Source organism: Polyodon spathula, chromosome 10, assembly GCF_017654505.1.
Source record: "Polyodon spathula isolate WHYD16114869_AA chromosome 10, ASM1765450v1, whole genome shotgun sequence".
Lineage (NCBI taxonomy): Eukaryota > Metazoa > Chordata > Actinopteri > Acipenseriformes > Polyodontidae > Polyodon > Polyodon spathula.
Window position 1 is genome coordinate 1,271,150 of NC_054543.1, and position 18,728 is coordinate 1,289,877.

The 18,728-nt window shown below is 38.2% G+C and overlaps 2 protein-coding genes across 2 annotated transcripts; one reads left to right on the forward strand and one right to left on the reverse strand.

The window, feature by feature from the left end:
• Positions 1-772: 772 nt before the first annotated feature.
• LOC121322129 (E3 ubiquitin-protein ligase TRIM39-like) lies at positions 773-7,480 on the forward strand. Its single transcript, XM_041261669.1, has 5 exons — positions 773-4,859; positions 5,493-5,726; positions 6,137-6,156; positions 6,305-6,447; positions 6,620-7,480. Exons 1-5 carry the CDS (start codon positions 4,755-4,757, stop codon positions 7,177-7,179), a joined length of 1,062 nt encoding a protein of 353 aa, XP_041117603.1. The 5' UTR covers positions 773-4,754; the 3' UTR covers positions 7,180-7,480.
• A 1,450-nt stretch (positions 7,481-8,930) lies between these two features.
• On the reverse strand, positions 8,931-17,418 carry LOC121322130 (caspase-7-like). The gene is made up of 7 exons (XM_041261670.1): positions 17,285-17,418; positions 15,729-15,835; positions 12,581-12,732; positions 11,929-12,057; positions 11,176-11,351; positions 10,332-10,470; positions 8,931-9,897 (listed from the first exon to the last, which is right to left on the reverse strand). The coding sequence occupies exons 2-7, from the start codon at positions 15,833-15,835 to the stop codon at positions 9,671-9,673; spliced, it is 930 nt and encodes a 309-aa protein (XP_041117604.1). The 5' UTR covers positions 17,285-17,418; the 3' UTR covers positions 8,931-9,670.
• Positions 17,419-18,728: the final 1,310 nt, after the last annotated feature.

The window sequence follows — 18,728 nt, forward strand, 5'->3', positions numbered from 1 at the left end:
CAGTGCTGAATTATCAATATATATGTTCACTGGGGATGTAATGCACAGTGCTGAATTATCAATATATATGTTCACTGGGGTTGTAATGCACAGTGCTGAATTATCAATATATATGTTCACTGGGGTTGTAATGCACAGTGCTGAATTATCAATATATATGTTCCCTGGGGATGTAATGCACAGTGCTGAATTATCAATATATATGTTCACTGGGGATGTAATGTACAGTGCTGAATTCTCAATATATATGTTCACTGGAGATGTAATGCACAGTGCTGAATTATCTGAAACTGAGATATTAGGTGTAGGGTGCCAGACTTCAACTTAATGAACATTAAATTTACCAAACATAAAAGCATGATAACCCAATTCATCATTAACAAGCACCACATAGCTATGTAACTCCAAAATAATTAAAATGTATCTTAACACACACACACACACACACACACACACACACACACACACACACACACATACATATATATATATATATATATATATATATATATAAATACACTCTGCTGAAAGGAATCTCTTCTACTAACAGTCTTGCACGATGACGATGCTGGGAAATTCCACAGGAGGTAAAACGATACACAAGGAAACTGGCAGAAATATGTCACTGTCCGTAACTTTGAACCACAAATTACACTGCTGTGTTTGTGTGCTTCAGTAAAAAACATTTGCTAAATACTCCAAGCACACACACAACCCCCCCCCCCCCAAAAAAAAAAAAAACTGGCGAATATGTTTTAGAATTTGAAACCACTGCTGCATCTTACCATATCTATTGAGATCTCCGTTTATATTTCAACCACTTCACCACCCAGTTTCCAATTAAACTTACCAGCCAGGACCAAGACGTAGAAGACTTGAATGCATTGCTGCCACTTAACAAAACTAAAAGAAAGTCAAATTAAAATGACAGGTGTTTCGACTGGAGGTCTGTTATGAAGGCATTGAAAAAGGCTTCTGGTCGAATCATTTGTTTGTTATTGAATGTATTTATTTGTTTAGTATTTCTTAATTCAGCTCGATTGGGGGTTTAATACTTATGGGTGATTGCTGCCACTTGACGTGTTATCAGTTTTTCTTTACCTTGAATTAATAACACAACCACTGATAAGACATTCATTGTCTGCAGCACTAATGAGAAAACCCATTTCATCAAATACGCCAATGACAAATAATTGACAAACAATTAATTATTATAATTCAAGAATATCTTCAAGGTCCTCCACCACGCTGAGTGTTCTGACTCTCACAAAAGACACTAATGTATGTAACAATTTATGAGGATCAGTTGAAGCAGGTAATGAGCAATTCAGTGTTCATTACCAGCTGTTATGATGAACGCATAAGCACTCCAAGAGTTTGCTGTTGTAGATGTGACGACAGCAGTGACCCTGAGTCTCTGCATTATTAATAGGATTCACTAGGTTTCTGGTGTAGATATGTGATTGAAAGGTGGAATAAGAAGGTGCTGTCTTACTGAGAAAGAATAGACTGATAAGAAGTCTGTGAACTTGATTCTCCATAGATATATTTATTGTTTACCTGGTGTTTCAACTTGTGTTTTTGTTTGTGCATGAAATATACAGCTTCAGTTTTTTTTAGGGTTTGAAACGGTCTGGAAAACAACAGTGTTAAATATCAAAGTTTGCTGTCAAATTAATGTTACATGTGTGCATGCATGGTTTGTTACAAGGTCAAGTCAGATGAAGAGTCTAAAATAACATTGACAAACAGCTGTTCAAGAAAAATATTAGAATCGTTGAGAGCTTAATAACTAATGTATTAGCAACATCCAAGTTATTTGAATCTAGCCTCCGAGTTACCTGAATTCATCGCATTTTTTTAAAGCTCTGCTATCCGTGCAGACACTGTCAAGTCACAAATGGGAACAAACACTCAAGCAGGAACTATTACAATGATAAAATACTTCTCATACCACCATAGTCTGTTACAGTAAATGTGGTCATGCAAAATATGGCCAGCATGCATTGGCATGTTTGCTGTTTTTTTGTGAGTAGATTAAAAAGAGCAGAATTGACAGGAGTTGCCCATTAGTTGTTTTTTTCTTTGCTCTGTTATACTAGTATTGTGTGTTTCTTTTTACACAAAAACTGCAGGAAACTTAAGTTCATGCTTTGTGAATGTGGCCCATGACTCTTTTTTAAACCATTATGAGGGTTAATTATTCCTGTCACTGGACTGAATCTGTGAAAACAGGGGTGTGTGTGTGTCAATTGCAGTGTGTGGAGTTTTCATTTTGCAAAGCCCTGTTGCAATAGTAACATACCTGTTGAGTTTTATTCAAGACCACGGTACCGTTCCCTTCAATCTCTGCACTAGAAAAGGTTGCTGTTGTACACACAGTTCATCTCCCAAGCTCAAGGTCTGCATTTTGAAAAACAAGAGCGGTCACTATTAATGGAAGTTATTAATATAAATGCCACCTTTCACCATCATCATCAGAGTGCCGTGTCCTTGACATTGATGATCATTTTCCACCACCTTGTCCTGTCTGCTGCCAGCTGGAGTAGTTCACATGCTTTCCATCTCTCTCCTAGGTCAACCAATATTTGGTCCAGATATTTTTGCCTCTGTCTCCCTCTTGCTCTCTTTCCTTCAATTTTACCGGTTAGGCTCAGGTTAAAAATCCTCCTTAAAAAACATCCTAGAAATGTAAGCTGTCTTGTTCTTATTTGTGTCAAGATGGTCCTGGTGGTGTTGAAGTGTTAAGTACGTCTTTGTTACTTTTCCATGCTGTCCAGGGAATTCTTAGCATCCTCCGCAAGAAGCACATCTATGCTGCTTCTGGTTTACTGTGCATCTCCTTGCTTATGGTTCAGGTTTCACATCCATATAGGTTCTTAATCTTATTTGATTAATTTCATTTTGTGTTCCCTTTCCTTCTACATACTGTTCTTTTGAAACTTCTTCTCTTATTTTGCCTCTTGCCCAATCCATGATTATTCTTAGAATTATTTTTGTGACCTGGCTCATTAAAGTAGTTGTTCTATGTTGACTACATTCTACTGTCCCAGGATTCTTTGGAATGGATGTGAATGTTGACTTGCACATTTCGTCCGGTATATACCCTGTGTTATATATCTTGTTTGCTAATTGTGTGACTTTCTCAATTCCAAACTCCCCAGTTGCCCCTATCATTTCTATCATTATGCTGTCATTTCCTTCTTCATTTTCTTCATGGCTTTTTTAACCTCATCGGTTAATATCTCAAGTCCCTCCATTGCTCTATCGATTCTAAGCTTTTCTCCCCTATCATCGTCAAAAAGTTCCTCATATATATTCCTCACACCTTTTAAGTACCTCTTCCATCTGCGTGACAATTCTCCCATCCTTTGTTTAGATAGTACTTCCTTTTGGTGTTCTGCTTCCTCCCATCACCTCCTTGATTTTATCCTGCATCATCTGGTTATTTCTCTTTCCTAGATCTTTCATCTCTTCCGTTGACTGTTTAGCCACATTTATTTTGCTCTATCACACTCCCATTTTCTTTGTCTATTTAACTCCTCATATTTATTAGGACCTGATTGCTTTACCTTCTCCCTTTCCTCCATTAAGGCAAGAGTCTCAGCTGTCATCCATTTGTCTGTCTTTCTTTTCTCTCTTGGGAATAAGGTGGTCTGCTGGTTCTGTGAGGGCTATTTGAAATCTTCTCCAATCACCATCTATGTCTCCTTCATCTTCAAGCATGTTAGACCTACTTTCTTTTAGTTCTGTATCGGTCTTTAGCCTGATTAGTTGTTTCTTTGGCTCTACTTTCTTCTTGCTTATCTTCTTTCGTTTAATGGTTATTGCAGATACTACAGGTGCATGGTTGCTATCACAGTCTGCTCCTGGATATGTCTTTGTGTGCACTGCTGAGTTTCTGAATCTCTTATTTATTGTTATGTAATCAGTTTGGTTCCTGGTGTTATCTCCTGGACTTTTGCATGTCCACATGTGTCTTGGGTGGTGTCTAAACCATGTGTTGACTATTTATTTGCTTGTTTCTATCACACCATTCCACCCATTTGTCCCCTACTTTTGCATTTAGATCTCCCATTATTATAGTGATTTTCTGTGATTTGCATTGACATTTTGCTTAATCTATTTGGTTGTAAAGAGAGTCTGTTTCTTCCTCTTCATAGTTTGTTGCTGGTGCATACACTTTAATAATGTTCATGTCAAAAGGCTGTCCTTTGATTTTTACCACCACCACTGTGTCTGAAATGGCCCAGAATACATCCAGAAATTGCCGCCTGCAAAGTTGAAAGACTGACAAGCAGTTTGGAATGTGTCTTTGTCACTCTGACCTGTAAACCATTGTGCTGTCAGTTCATGATTTAAGACTTCGGCTCTGGACTACAATTTATTGAACATGACAGACCAGGCTGAATAGTTTTCTAAGCATGGGGTCCAACAGACGCAATCACTGCACACCATACTTGGGTAACCAACGCTGCTCCTGCATTGTGTGACGTGAGCTACTTGATATAAACGCACATGCTGTGGTTCAAAGTCACAGAAGATGAAAGAGGCTCTTGCATTCCCTTTTGAATTCTCAAATCACTTGCCCTTGCTAGAAAAATGATTTTGAGTTTTTCTTCTTTTTGTAATAACCTGCCTGCTAGTGTGAAGGGTTCCATGAAATCTCCATGTCAAGTGAGCACTTTCTTCAGTGTATACTGCTTTGATTAAGTTTCAAAATTACTTTTTTTTTAAAAAAAATTTTACACGAAATGCTGTGGGAAATGCTTGTGAAACACCGCGAGTATCTGGAAAGACAAAAGGAAACTTTTAAATTCAGAATAAAAAAACTGACTGCAAAGCAAGCGGACATAATGGTAAGTGAAGTAAAGCTTATTAAATGCCAGCAATGCAAGTCCTGCTCTAAAGCTTGCCAGGCGCAGCTGTGAGGGGTCCAAGAGCTGCTATTTGAACTCAATAAAGAAAAATGCAATTTCGGTTCCATTTCACAGTTAATTATACAGCGCAAAGGGGGATTACACATGTCTGAAGGCTTATAAAGTTTCTAGTATAATCTAAAGTATTGCTTTAATGAAGTTACAGTCTAGTCTTTTTTGTATTTGTATTGCTGTGCTTCATTGTTTGATTTGATTGTTTCTGCAATGGTTTATGAATGCACTTTCAGTTTGGAGTGTGGTATTATACTGCAGATTTAACTCCTTTATTGTAGTTATCTGAACCGGATGGGCAGTACAAGTATATTGTAATGCCATCTATAAACTCTCCACAAACCATTTCAAATCCAATGCACATACTGTAGACTGACACACACATTCCATGAATAGTTGCATTGTTTATGCACTATGACATAAACTCGGGTTTGTCGTTAACCCATACAGAACAATGCTAATTGTTTTTACATGTGTAAAGATATGCTTCATAAATATTTGGAAAAACTGTTGGGTTCAGTCTGAAAGCAATGGACAAGCCATCCTTTTCTGTTTGTGCAGAAGAAATCTACGGTTATGAGAGAAACCATCTCAAAGAAGTATGAAGACATTGTAAAGGTGCTGGAAGAGGATATGAAAGTGACCCTGGGCCAACTTGAAGCAGAGGCCAAAGCGGCTGTTCATACCATTGACTGTTGTATAGAAAAATGCCACCTGCTAGCCCAAGATATTGAACAAGAGTTAGCAGAGCTCAGCCTTCAACAGCAGCAGGACAAACAGCAGTCATACACAAAGGTATAGAGCGCTTGATATTAGAAAAGGGGGTAGCTCTATTAACATGCCTGGTCATTTCCAATGAGACCTTGTTCTCTGAAGGAGAGAGAGCAGAAACAACAGAAGGGCCAGCCATATGTTAAAAAGCACAAGTTGGTATTTATGATTATTCTGCAGCGTTGGAAAAGAAAAGCAATTCTTCAGCACCTTTCATATTGATTCCATATCCCTGTATCTGTCATTAATCCCTTATGGGTCAATTCCATTGCCATCAGCCTCAATGGGGGAATACAGTATTCCATTCTGGAAATAGCAATTCAAACTTTTACTTTTTGTTTACTATTTATAAACAGTGGTGTTTAAGGTATTAACTGCTTTGTATGTATAATCCAAATCTCTAAAATGTGATCAACTTATTTTCTTTTCTACAGAATGCAGAGACTGAAGAGAGGTATGTACTGCATTAGTTTTGAATCTGCATAAAATATTCACAACAATAGCTTGGCAAAGAGTCTTGAAACTGCTTATTTCACAGCAGTAGTTTCTAGTTTGAAACCTGCAGTTTATTAACAGAGTGCTTTTTCTGTATTTTTCATCAGAGTTATAGAAGTCATGAACATCAGCAATCCTGATTTGGTTCAGCTGGATAACTTCAAGTCCAATCAGCTGCTGAGCCTTATCAATAATTTACAGCTGTTCATCCGCGCTCAGATCCCAGTAACTAGAAAAGTCTTCCAGAGCTGTAAGCTATTTTTTTGGGGGGGGGGGGGGTCATTTCTGAAGGGGAGGGTGGTGAAGCACATTGGAAAAGGGTTGGATTGTGCAGCACTGATATGCTTAGTCACCTTACTACAGCTTTCAGGAGTAGCGAACTTTTTGAAATTGCATTACTTCCTTTTTTCTTTTCACCAAAGATACCTCTGAAGTTGTGCTGGACCCCGAGACTGCCCACCCCAAGCTGGTCATTTCCCCCGATGGCATCTCGGCCACCTTCTCAGATGAGTGGCAGGAGTTCCCTGACAGCCCGGTGCGCTTTGACACCACTCTGAACGTTATCAGCACAGAGGGCTTCTCAGAAGGAAGGCACTATTGGGAGGTAGATGTAGGAGGCAAGACCTACTGGGAACTGGGGGTCACATACCCTAGCATCTCCCGGAAAGGCAGAGAGGAAGACTGCTGGCTGGGCAGGAGCAGGGCATCGTGGTGCGTGGAGTACTTCAATGGGGAGTACACAGCCTGGCATGATGGCCAATCCTACCCGCTGCCCATCAGCAAGGTCTTTAAGAGGATCGGGGTGTATGTCAGCTACCCGGCCGGGATCATCTCATTCCACGGGGCTGACAGCATGATGCAGCTGTTCACATTCTGTGCTGGCACCTTCACGGATATCCTTTACCCAGCTGTGTGTCCCGGGCATGACAACGAAGGCACCAACCGCAAAGCGATTCAGATCTGCAGCTCTCTGAAAACATGAGCAGGACTTGGCATGAATAAGAAGGAAGGCAATGCAATTCAAATGGTTGCAAAGACATCAAGATATGGAATGGCAAAAACATCCAAACAGAGACTGTATAAGCTTCCCTGTATGGGACAAATGGCAGGCCCTGCAGAACCATCTGGTTAAGGCGTGCCTCCCCATGTTAAATGGTAAAGGCGTGCTCAATGCAACTGTCAACTGGTCACATTATTTCAGTGTCTGCTGTTTTTATGTTTGATATGAAGTTGAGAAGAAACACCGTTGCACAAGTGAATAAATAACACCTGTTCAATACAGGAAAAGCTCTGCTCATTTCAATCATTTCTATTTTATTTTAATACACAGTCTGTAACTCAAGTCAAAGTGAAATTAGCACTGCAGACTTTGTACATACAAGTTAATACTGCACTTAACATTGTGTAAAGCATTGACTGCAATCCTAGTTTATCAGTTAGAAGAACTTCTTAGATTTATTGTGTTTCTGTATTCTAATAGTTTTTTCAAAAATTAAAAACAAATATCTCTGAAATAAAATTGAACACAATTTTGAGTACCCAAGCATCTTTAGCCATACCCAAGGGGTTCATTCAGTTTTGCCACCTTTCCAGTTCCGTGAAATGTCTGGGCTTATTCAGTTTCCTTGTCTCAATTAGTCTGGTTTGAAGTGTATGTAAAAGGAGCAGTATTTGTATGAAGTATGAACTATTGGGACACTACCAGTGTTAACCCTCAACAGTTTGGCTTTTTCCTTGTTATTTTTCTTTGTAATAATGTCTTTAAACATTTTTACAAAATAAGGTAACTTGGGTCCAATCCCCTGTATAACATTTTACACCTAAGAAAAACTTTTAGAAAACTGACAAAAAAGGCAGTGTTTGTGGTTGAGGTTATGATGAACAGCCATGGGTAGGAATCATAAAGCACCAATCAGCAACACAAAGAACGTTAAAGGGACATTGTGGTCTATTTTAAAAAGATCTACACTGTGGATGATCTTACCAGTGGTACTTAAAAACGCCAGGTTTTGCATCCCCAAGAATTTTAGGATTGAGACATAACTAAAAAAAAAAAAAAAAAAAAACCTAGATGAACACAATTTAGATCTTTTTTTTTAACATTGTGTTATAAAAGAAACTACACACTGATATGGCAAAAAAAGGTCACCCACAAGCCATAATAGTAGTACAGTATTTCATGTTAGATTTTGAAATTTCAATTTGTCAGTTTTTCGTTAAGTATATAGAAAACCACACAGATAAGTAATGCAATGTGTTAACATAACACTGTTCAGCAGGTTTCATTCAACTTGATGAAGCAAAATGAATTCATTCTATAGAAGATGCAAAACTTTTGGCTACAGCTGTACATCTCACGCCATAATGCAGTATGCCATGTACATATCCACTCATTCAAAGATTGCTTTACATGCATTTCTGAAGTACAAAAAAAGCAAATACTTGTCAAAACATATGTAAAAACAGCCTACTTCTTCACTGGCTCATAGAGGTGTGCATAGCCCAGGTAATTACAGCTAATGGGAAAGACGTCTGCACTGTATGTGGACAGCAAGGATGCCACAGTAAACCTGGCATCACCAGTGCATGGGCCTCAATGAGGTATTGTGTTTGTTTGTTTGTTTGTTTGTTTACTTGCTTTAACTGTTAATAAGTTATGCCCCATTTTGTAGGACAGAATAAATGAACGTCTCAAAAAAAGGATAGGTGCACTATATCATGGTGAGGCCAGGCTCAAATTCAAATGGTTTTATTTGTGACGTTACTTTATTGAATATACAGATTATTTTTTAAACCGGTACAAATTTAAAACAAATACCATTTAAAAATTAAACAGTTCAACCTTCAAAGTCTGATCGTGACTGAAAACAGAAGAAAATGTTACGGGTTAAGACTGAATATTGTGCAATTTAGCTGGGAAATTATGGTATAGGCTTGATTTCAATCAGAAATGTTGATATAGGCTTGATTTTCAATGAGAGATGATTGTATAGGCTTGATTTCAATCAGAAATGATGACATAGGCTTGATTTCAATCAAAAATGATTGTATAGGCTCGATTTTCAATCAGAAATGATGATATAGGCTTGATTTTCAATCAGAAATGATAATATAGGCTTGATTTTCAATCAGAAATGATTGTATAGGCTTGATTTTCAATCAGAAATGATAATATAGGCTTGATGCAAAATCAGAAATGATTGCAGGTACCTGGAAGTAATATGTATCTGTACATGATAATATAGGGCCATAGCAGTGGTATAACATTGTTGTTCCCCAGTATCAAACATTATACATTTACTGTAGAATAACATGGACATTAAACACTACCTGTCTGCAAAGGTCAATGTGACCAGTTTCAAGGGCAACCTTTACAGACAAGTAGACTGTTTTGCACGTTACGTGCCACTGAAGAAGCTGAGCTGTATTATAATCTACCTGAATGTGCGACCAACTAATGGTCAACTTCAACATTAGCTAAAGTAGAGTTCTTTCGTGAGCATGGACACCACACAGGGTATCTGCTTCTTCTCACCGAAGCGAGGGTCTTTAGACCACGATTCGAAGCTGGTAGCCACCGTGTAGTTGACTCTGGTTAGAATCTGCAGGATCTCCAGCTGGTTCCCGTATTCACTCAAGACATTGCACAGGGCCTGGACAAACCAGGAGCCCTGTCCCGGGTTCCTCCAGAAGTAGTAGCCTGGAATGAACCCACAGTTATATCAGCAGAGGACATGGCAATTCGAATGCCTGTTACACACTCACACTGTTACATCAGCACAGAACATGGCAATTCGAATGCTTGTCACTCACACTGTTACATCAGCACAGGACATGGCAATTCGAATGCCTGTCACTCACATTGTTACATCAGCACAGGACATGGCAATTCGAATGCCTGTCACACACTCAATTCCATACTACGCAGGCACTTCCAAACACAGCAAGATTTTTTAGCCCCCCTACGTTTTATCTATGAGTAACTTTCCCAGTAACAAAAAAGACCCCATAAATGTAGCTTCCAGACTGCAATAACAGAGAAGCATGAAGAAAGTAAATGTTTACCTCTGAATGCATGGATATTGTGACTCAGTTGGTATTACTGATACTGTTTGAAGTTAACCCTGGGATTACCTGGCACTGTGGAATATGCAAAAAGAAAGTCGGCTTCAACTGGAATTTTGTGCTGAGGGTTGGCATCTGTTTCCAAGGATTCATTTGGAGGTCCGGAATCAGTCTGAATCCCATTATCAAATTCAGAGCCCCTGCATGCCTGGATGCAAAACACATACATTCATTAGTGTATATAACACTACTACTAATAATAATACAGTTGTCATGCCACTACATCTCTCTGAACCAAACAGGCATTGTTTTTATATATACATTATGTCAGTAGCTGCAATTGTCTCAGAATTAATCAAATATGACATAAAACATTGGTATCCTGTACAGGGAAATTACAAACCACAACAGGCTTAGAAAAAAAACCAAAACCCTACAAGCTTAAAAAAAGATAGAGAACTCCCCTACACCCATGGAACTGTACTGAAACAAAACACACAACACTGCACATCCTTCTACACTCCTGTTTCCAGGTGGTAAAAAACAAAAAACAATGTCTGTATTGTTCTTTTAATATATGGCAACGGTAACATGAAGCAAGAACTCAGAGGCTAGTAGCAAAGGCTTAAAATAGCTGTATTGCATGTGAAATATGTGGTGCACACAGTGCATACCGTAGATCTAACAAGATAAAGCATATACTGTTATTGGACTAGTCAGATCTCACTTGGATTGAGACTTATTTTAGCTTCATTTGGGCTTCATTTCTGCAGGAAATGCAATGCATTTTTATGACTATTTTTCACTATGACATCTATATATTAAATGACTCTAGAGGGGTGTTAGGCATAATTTCTAAAAACCAGTCGATCCAATTCTGGTAAAGACTCTGATGTTCTTGGCTGAGATGTACCTGAATGAAGAAGAGTTTGGGTTTGCCCAGAAGACTCTTGCACATGTCTCCTCTGAACAGAGAGGTCAAAGTCTTGATTGGCATTGCTCCATCCGTGCCATAGATCATGCCTTCCTTACCGTGGCTTAAAAGGATGCAGGCAAAGCATGAACACTCACTGTGGTCTTCCTCCGAGGCTAGAGATTTAGAAATTAACCATTTCAAACCACTGTATTTCCTTACTCACTTGATAAAATAGCTCGCTCTATGTAAATTGACAGGTATTTAGATCTGTCACTTTTTAATTTAACTGAACAGTCCTTTTTTTCTTAAAGTAGGCATTAACACTAGGAATAATGATCCTGTACTAATGTCAGGAGGCACTTTAAAGAAAGGGTACTATTTTAGTCTGTTCTCAGTAGTTACAAACAAACTCAAGGCATCTCGATATTTTACGTAGCGTCTGTTTAATCTCTAGATTTAATGCTTGTTCTATTCTTGTCTGATTTACACAGTAACATCCATACCTTCTACAACAGCTTTGCAAACCAAGTGTCTGTTCCCTACACATCCTCTTTCTCCACTCCCTGACCCCCAGTATTCTGTGCAGCAATATTTCCCTGGATCACACTGCACTCAATTGTACCTCAGAGGCCGGCTTGCTATTGCTGGGAAGCATCCCAACCCAATCATTAGCCAATGATTTCTACATAACCCTCTTCTACATTTACAACAACAGATTAGGAAGTAGCAAAGCAGTAAGAGTGTGCTAACCATCTCTGAGCAGCTTCTCCATGTCTTGACATGTCTGGTCGTTGTAACTACAAACTTCAAAGCCCAAGGTTTTAAAACACTTATTCAGTTCTCCAGCATCCTTGTCTGTCCCAGTCCGTACTTTCATGCCTACAGAAAGAGAGAAGAAAAAACTAATGCTACAGAAACTCTGCAGAGCTTATCCTGTGGGGCTGCATTTACAGAGCTGTGAGAAAGTCGTCACACATTGCTTCTTTTCACATTTTTATTATTTTATTTATTTTTTAAAGAACATAGAAAGGATGTTCTTGTTTTTATACCTTTCAGTTGTAACTGCTGTATGACTTTATGATTGATGTGTGCCTGGAAACATTATGCTGCATCTTAACAGGATGAGCAAAATAAACATTTAAATAAATAAATAAATAAATAATTTATAAATAAAGGGATCTTCAAGGAAATAGATACAGTGCCCACGATCCTCAGTGAACCAGAATCAGTGTAGCTGCTAACAGTACCAGTTTTCCTTGGTCATGCATTATTGTAAGTGATGAGTACAAGGTTCAGCAGGTGTACAAGGAATTTGGGTATGCTGTGCTTAAAACCCTTGAATGGCAGGGAGATTCCGTTTGTCATATAACGATAGATACTGTGCAGCTGAAAGCGGTCATACCTGTTTTCTCCTGAAAGTTTTTGTTGTTGATAATGACACACTTTCCAAGCCTCTTGTAGTTCGTCTTATACTGGAAGGTCGGTGAAACAACGCTGTTACGACTTTCAGTAGAGAGGTCCTGCTCCGGGCCCTGGACATTCTTTTTCTTCTTACTGTTGAAGACCACAAAACGCACATGGGGACTTCAGCAGAAAGTATATATATATATATATATATATATATGTGCTGTATACATTTCAACTTGAGTAACCATAAACAACTGAGCAGGCTGAAATGAGAGAATCCCTCTTCTGTAATGAATTTAATGTATTTATTTCCAGTCTTTTAGATCATTTCCAAGTCGCGTCTGACGTGGATTGACATCCGACGACTTTGACCGCTCGTGTCGCTCACTCGCATCCAGTGTGGATGCAGCTTCAGCCATGCAGGTACACTGCTAATAGGTCATCATAGCCATGCAGGTACACTGCTAATAGGTCATCATAGCCATGCAGGTACACTGCTAATAGGTCATCATAGCCATGCAGGTACACTGCTAATAGGTCATCATAGCCATGCAGGTACACTGCTAATAGGTCATCATAGCCATGCAGGTACACTGCTAATAGGTCATCATAGCCATGCAGGTACACTGCTAATAGGTCATCATAGCCATGCAGGTACACTGCTAATAGGTCATCATAGCCATGCAGGTACACTGCTAATAGGTCATCATAGCCATGCAGGTACACTGCTAATAGGTCATCATAGCCATGCAGGTACACTGCTAATAGGTCATCATAGCCATGCAGGTACACTGCTAATAGGTCATCATAGCCATGCAGGTACACTGCTAATAGGTCATCATAGCCATGCAGGTACACTGCTAATAGGTCATCATAGCCATGCAGGTACACTGCTAATAGGTCATCATAGCCATGCAGGTACACTGCTAATAGGTCATCATAGCCATGCAGGTACACTGCTAATAGGTCATCATAGCCATGCAGGTACACTGCTAATAGGTCATCACAGCCATGCAGTCATACTGAAGCCCCTGATGAAACGCACATCACAATCGAATTAGATGCAATGCAACTGCCAAAGTTCAGTTCAAACAGAGCCTGTCCCGCCAGGTCACCCCATCCTTCGACCTGAGTAGCCCGCTGTACGTGGGCTGAACCAGCTGCCACTGAGCTTACTACACTGAAACCTCACACACAAAGAGGAACCACAGACATTACCATCCAGAAATGATAACTTGGTAGTCTCAAATGATTAAACTAATGCTGATTGTGTGTAAATATTCCCTCGATAACTTTGAGCTGTGACTTGATTATTCCATATTATACTATTAACTATTTAATATGTTTTCCATATTAGAGCTATTGTCTGCTTTTGAAAGTAAGCCTAATTCTACTTCGACAAGGAAACAGCAAACTTAAAACACCACTAAAACAAAAAATGTAGAAATGCCACTTTCAAACACGTCAACATTTGGTGCCTGCAAATGCACAGATTGTTTTACTTACCGTACATCACTTTGTTATGAAAGGTGCGGTAGTATTTTTATATACTGTAATACAGACAGAAATACATGCGTCAGTAAATCTAAAGCATTAACCCACTGCATCAGCTACACTCCCTTAAAGTAAAGATGTTGTTTCTCCTTTACAGATCAGTATCTGTTGTGTAGATTGCAACATCTGTTTGCAACGTGGCACCCCCTAACTTTAAAAACTCTTTTTACTTGAACCAGTACAGTACTTTATGGACTACTGTATAAGCACTACCCACTACCCCACAACAAAATTGTTATCTCCTTTGTAAACGCTTAGCACAGTGTGTATAGAGTTTGGCAATTTAGGTACATATCAGATACTATGTATTTATCTAAGGAAGGAATGATAGCACACTTAACCTACAATTCCATCAGTCTGCCACAGACTATTCCCTTTTGTGGTGTACTGCAGCTTTAATGTAATTGTCAGCTAATCAGTCAGCTGAGAGACCCACGTCCTATTGTTGCTCGTCATTGTGTCAACTTTTAAATACATTGATTGTATAGTCCCCGTTAGTAGTGTCTCACACAAGTACGTTGAAGTCCCTCTTTTCATTGTACTGTACAGTAGCTGTTACTCAGCTAGCATGTGTGCCAGCCGTACAGCACATTGCAGCTAAAATGTTCCTGTTCTGAACATTTTGTAAGCATGTCCTCTATAGATAGATAAGACAGTTTAAAGTGTTGATCAGCAAGTTACAGGGTTAGGTCTATCTTACCCCGAGCCCTTTAAATGTATTCCCATCACTGACCAACTAGATCCTCAGGTCCTCTCTGATTCCAATACAGTGCGTCACACATTCCCGTGTGCACAGACAGCTATCATACGATTTGCTGGCATTTACTGTAACACACAAACATGGTAACACACGCCCCTCTTCATATCTGATAAAAAAAACTAAACAAGAGCTTTCAGTAATCATGAAAACAAGCTGGACCTGACTTCCACCACAGTGAGTGTAACAATGTGAGTGTGACAAGCAAGCGCACACTCCAAATATTCCATACCAACTTTCAACACAGCTTTGAGTGACCAAGAAAACAACTAAACAAAAAAAACCCTTGATTAAGAAGAGACAGAAATGCAACCGACTCGCCTGGGACAGTACAATGTGGGGAATCATTGCTGCTATTTTACAGAACATGTAAGTGCAGTGAGAACACAGGTTAGAGCAATAGAGGGAGTCACAGGCTATTCCACTGAAGTCTTTGTGGCTCCACAAATCCTAGCAAAGTTCCTGACACAAAACAAGCAAAAACTCTTATACTTGTACTGCTTGCACAACCAATTGGACAAGGTCTGTGCGGTAACAATGCACTGTGGATTATTCACACACCTTCAAAAGAATATTGCTTGTATTTCATTAAAAAAAAATCAAGGCAAATGTTTTGTTATTTTTTAATGAAGACATTCAAGGTATTTAGATAATACACTACTGAAAGTTACCCATGATGATCTGTATAAATGTTACAGTTTGAAAGTGTATTTATTAACATTACCTGATCTAAATGATGAAATATTCAAATAAACATGTCTGTTCATGCACTTTGTCGACTGCTGACAGTACTCAATGAAGTGAAACTTCAGGAATGTCAATGCTCACTTACTTTCCAAACAGAGAGAACTTTCCTTTTCTGTCCGGCTTTGCATCCGTTGTATCTCCCATTGCTTCGACCTCCTCCTCTCTATCAGCAGCAGAAGACTCATCCGCCATCTGCATTGAGAAATGTGCTTTAAAACACAGGTTTCCAATCTGATAATGCACTAAAAAATGTGCTGTAAAACACAGATTTCTAATCTGATAATGCACTAAAAAATGTACGTTAAAACACAGATTTCTAATCTGATAATGCATTGAGAAATGTGCTGTAAAACACAGATTTCTAATCTGATAATGCATTGAGAAATGTGCTGTAAAACACAGATTTCTAATCTAATAATGCATTGAGAAATGTTCTGTAAAACACAGGTTTCTAATCTAAGGCATTTAGAAATGTGCTGTAAAACACAAGTTTCTAATCTCATAATGCATTGAGAGGTGTACAGTAAAACACAGGTTTCTAATCTGATAATGCATTGAGAAATGTGCTGTGAATGCTTCTAATCGAATAATGCACTGAGAAATGTGCTGTAAAACACAGATTTCTAATCTAATAATGCATTGAGAAATGTTCTGTAAAACACAGGTTTCTAATCTAATGCATTTAGAAATGTGTTGTAAAACACAAGTTTCTAATCTCATAATGCATTGAGAGGTGTACAGTAAAACACAAGTTTCTAATCTGATAATGCATTGAGAAATGTGCTGTGAATGCTTCTAATCGAATAATGCACTGAGAAATGTGCTGTAATACACATGTTCTTAATCGAATAATGCATTGAGAAATGTGCTGTAAAACACAAGTCTCTAATCGAATAATGCTGTTATTGTAACTGTTGTAGCAAAACGAGGACTGAAGGAGATATCTCCCAAAGTTCCTGATAAGTGCAGTAAAGTGTTAACAGTCATTGTCGTAGCTACAAATAGCCTAGGTAGTGATTGATTTTAAAAAATGACACTTGGGATTTGTAATTTTTTATTTATTCTAATTACGTCTCACTCTTGTACATTTATAAATATGTCGTTTTACATTTTCAAGTTGGATAATTTTACTTTAAAAGTTTAATATGCACGATTACACACCCCTTTCAAAAAGTGTTCACCTGAGGTCATTGATGCGAGTCTTTGCCCGTAAAGAAATAAGTGTTTTACAGTAAACACCGCGATTTACTGTAGTAACCTGCTGTAAAATGGCATATACTGTGGTGCACTACATTATTATTATTATTATTATTATTATTATTATTATTATTATTATTATTATTATTATTATTGTAGTGCTACGGTTTACTGTATTTAATGCAGTATTCATCAGTACATACTATATTTTACAGAACATTGCTGTTGCATTTTTGACTGCAATAAACTACAGCGGCCCTATTTCAGAAATAATATACCGTAGGTATTCATCAATATAAAATGCCTTTTATATCAATACATTCGATGCGTTAACTAGCTACATTGTCGGATGCACAATTATTCTACAGCCAGGTACGGTTTAGTTTTACATTCAAAAAACAAAACGTAGTAAAACAATAACATTAGGTATTTAAAGTCACTTACTTTCACTCTTGATAGTTTGTCTTTTCGTTTTATTTCAACTCAAGTACCAATATCTCTAAACAAACTTTCGCTCTTTCGATTTCAGCTAAGGGCCAGTCACAACGAAACGAATAGGAAGAAAGCGAAGACATGAAGTTCACTCAACTTCCTTACTGTGGAGCCTCAGAGCTTAAAGCGACAGGCACTGTGTTTGAGTTATTTTGAAAGTAAAAGTATTCCAAGTTAAACACATTAAAATGAATGCTTCACAGAATGTTAGTCAAAGAATACCGGTACAAGCAAACGCGCCGCCAGCATCACCACACAACGAACGCGTAAGTACTTTTTTGGATACTTAGAAAACACATTTTTGCAATAAACGGTGGCTGATTTTAAAAGCAGTCTTTGAACTCAACTTTTTTTTTTATTTATCAATGCGAAGTTAAAAAGTCGATATTCTATTTGTCAAGGAATTTTAAAATCCCAAATTAGCTGACCATACAAGAATTAACAATGGTCATTAGTTTACACGTCAGAAACTCCCTTACAGACATGTCCTATAGGATCCTATAGTGATACTAAAGGACATTATGGGACTAAAAAGGTTTTAGAGAAGTCCTATAGGATATTCTATAGGACCTGACCAATTTACTATAGGACTTTCTATAGGTTATTTCTGTAAGGGCTGTTTTAATACCATAGGTTGCCCTATAATAAATGTATTTTATTTAAATTATTAAATACAAAGTATATTTTGTCCTGTCACGCATTTCGAACATATGTTTTAAACTGCATAAATAGCAAAATGACTGTTTTCCCGTTATTACTTTGTTGTGCTACTCTTTACATTATGACATGACATTTATTTTGAGTGGGAAAGCACTTGGGATCACACTCCAAATTTGACTCACTGACTCAGTTTATTACCAGCTCCTGCCTGGCCGCAATGCACATCCGTTGCTGGCTGGACAGCAGGCAAAGCCAATTAGCGGCCAAGGGTAAATAAAGATTTTGGTACAGCACACAGAATGTATTGCAGACACTAAATAAAGTTACCTTGTGGTTTGTATGTACAGTACCAAGCATAATTACAAATTCTGACAGATATAACAGGAGTTTATTTTCACATTTAGTTTACTTATCAAAAGAGAAAGGCAGATAATGACGTTGTATTATGATAAAGGGGACATTTTAAATGCGGACATTACAGAGGACAATAATCATTGTAACACTAATACAATATCCCTTTTTTGGCATAAACAAACTACACAGGTTATGTGGATGCAATGCAGATATTTACCACAGAATGCAGCAGCAAATAAATTTTAGACTTTATCCAGTCGACAAATTCAATGACTCTGGGATAATCTCCAGGTTTATTTTTCAGGCCACACTGGTCTCCCCAGCTTACAACTCTGTAGATGAAATGCTTTCCATCACTCTCACAAGTCAAAGGTCCACTCGA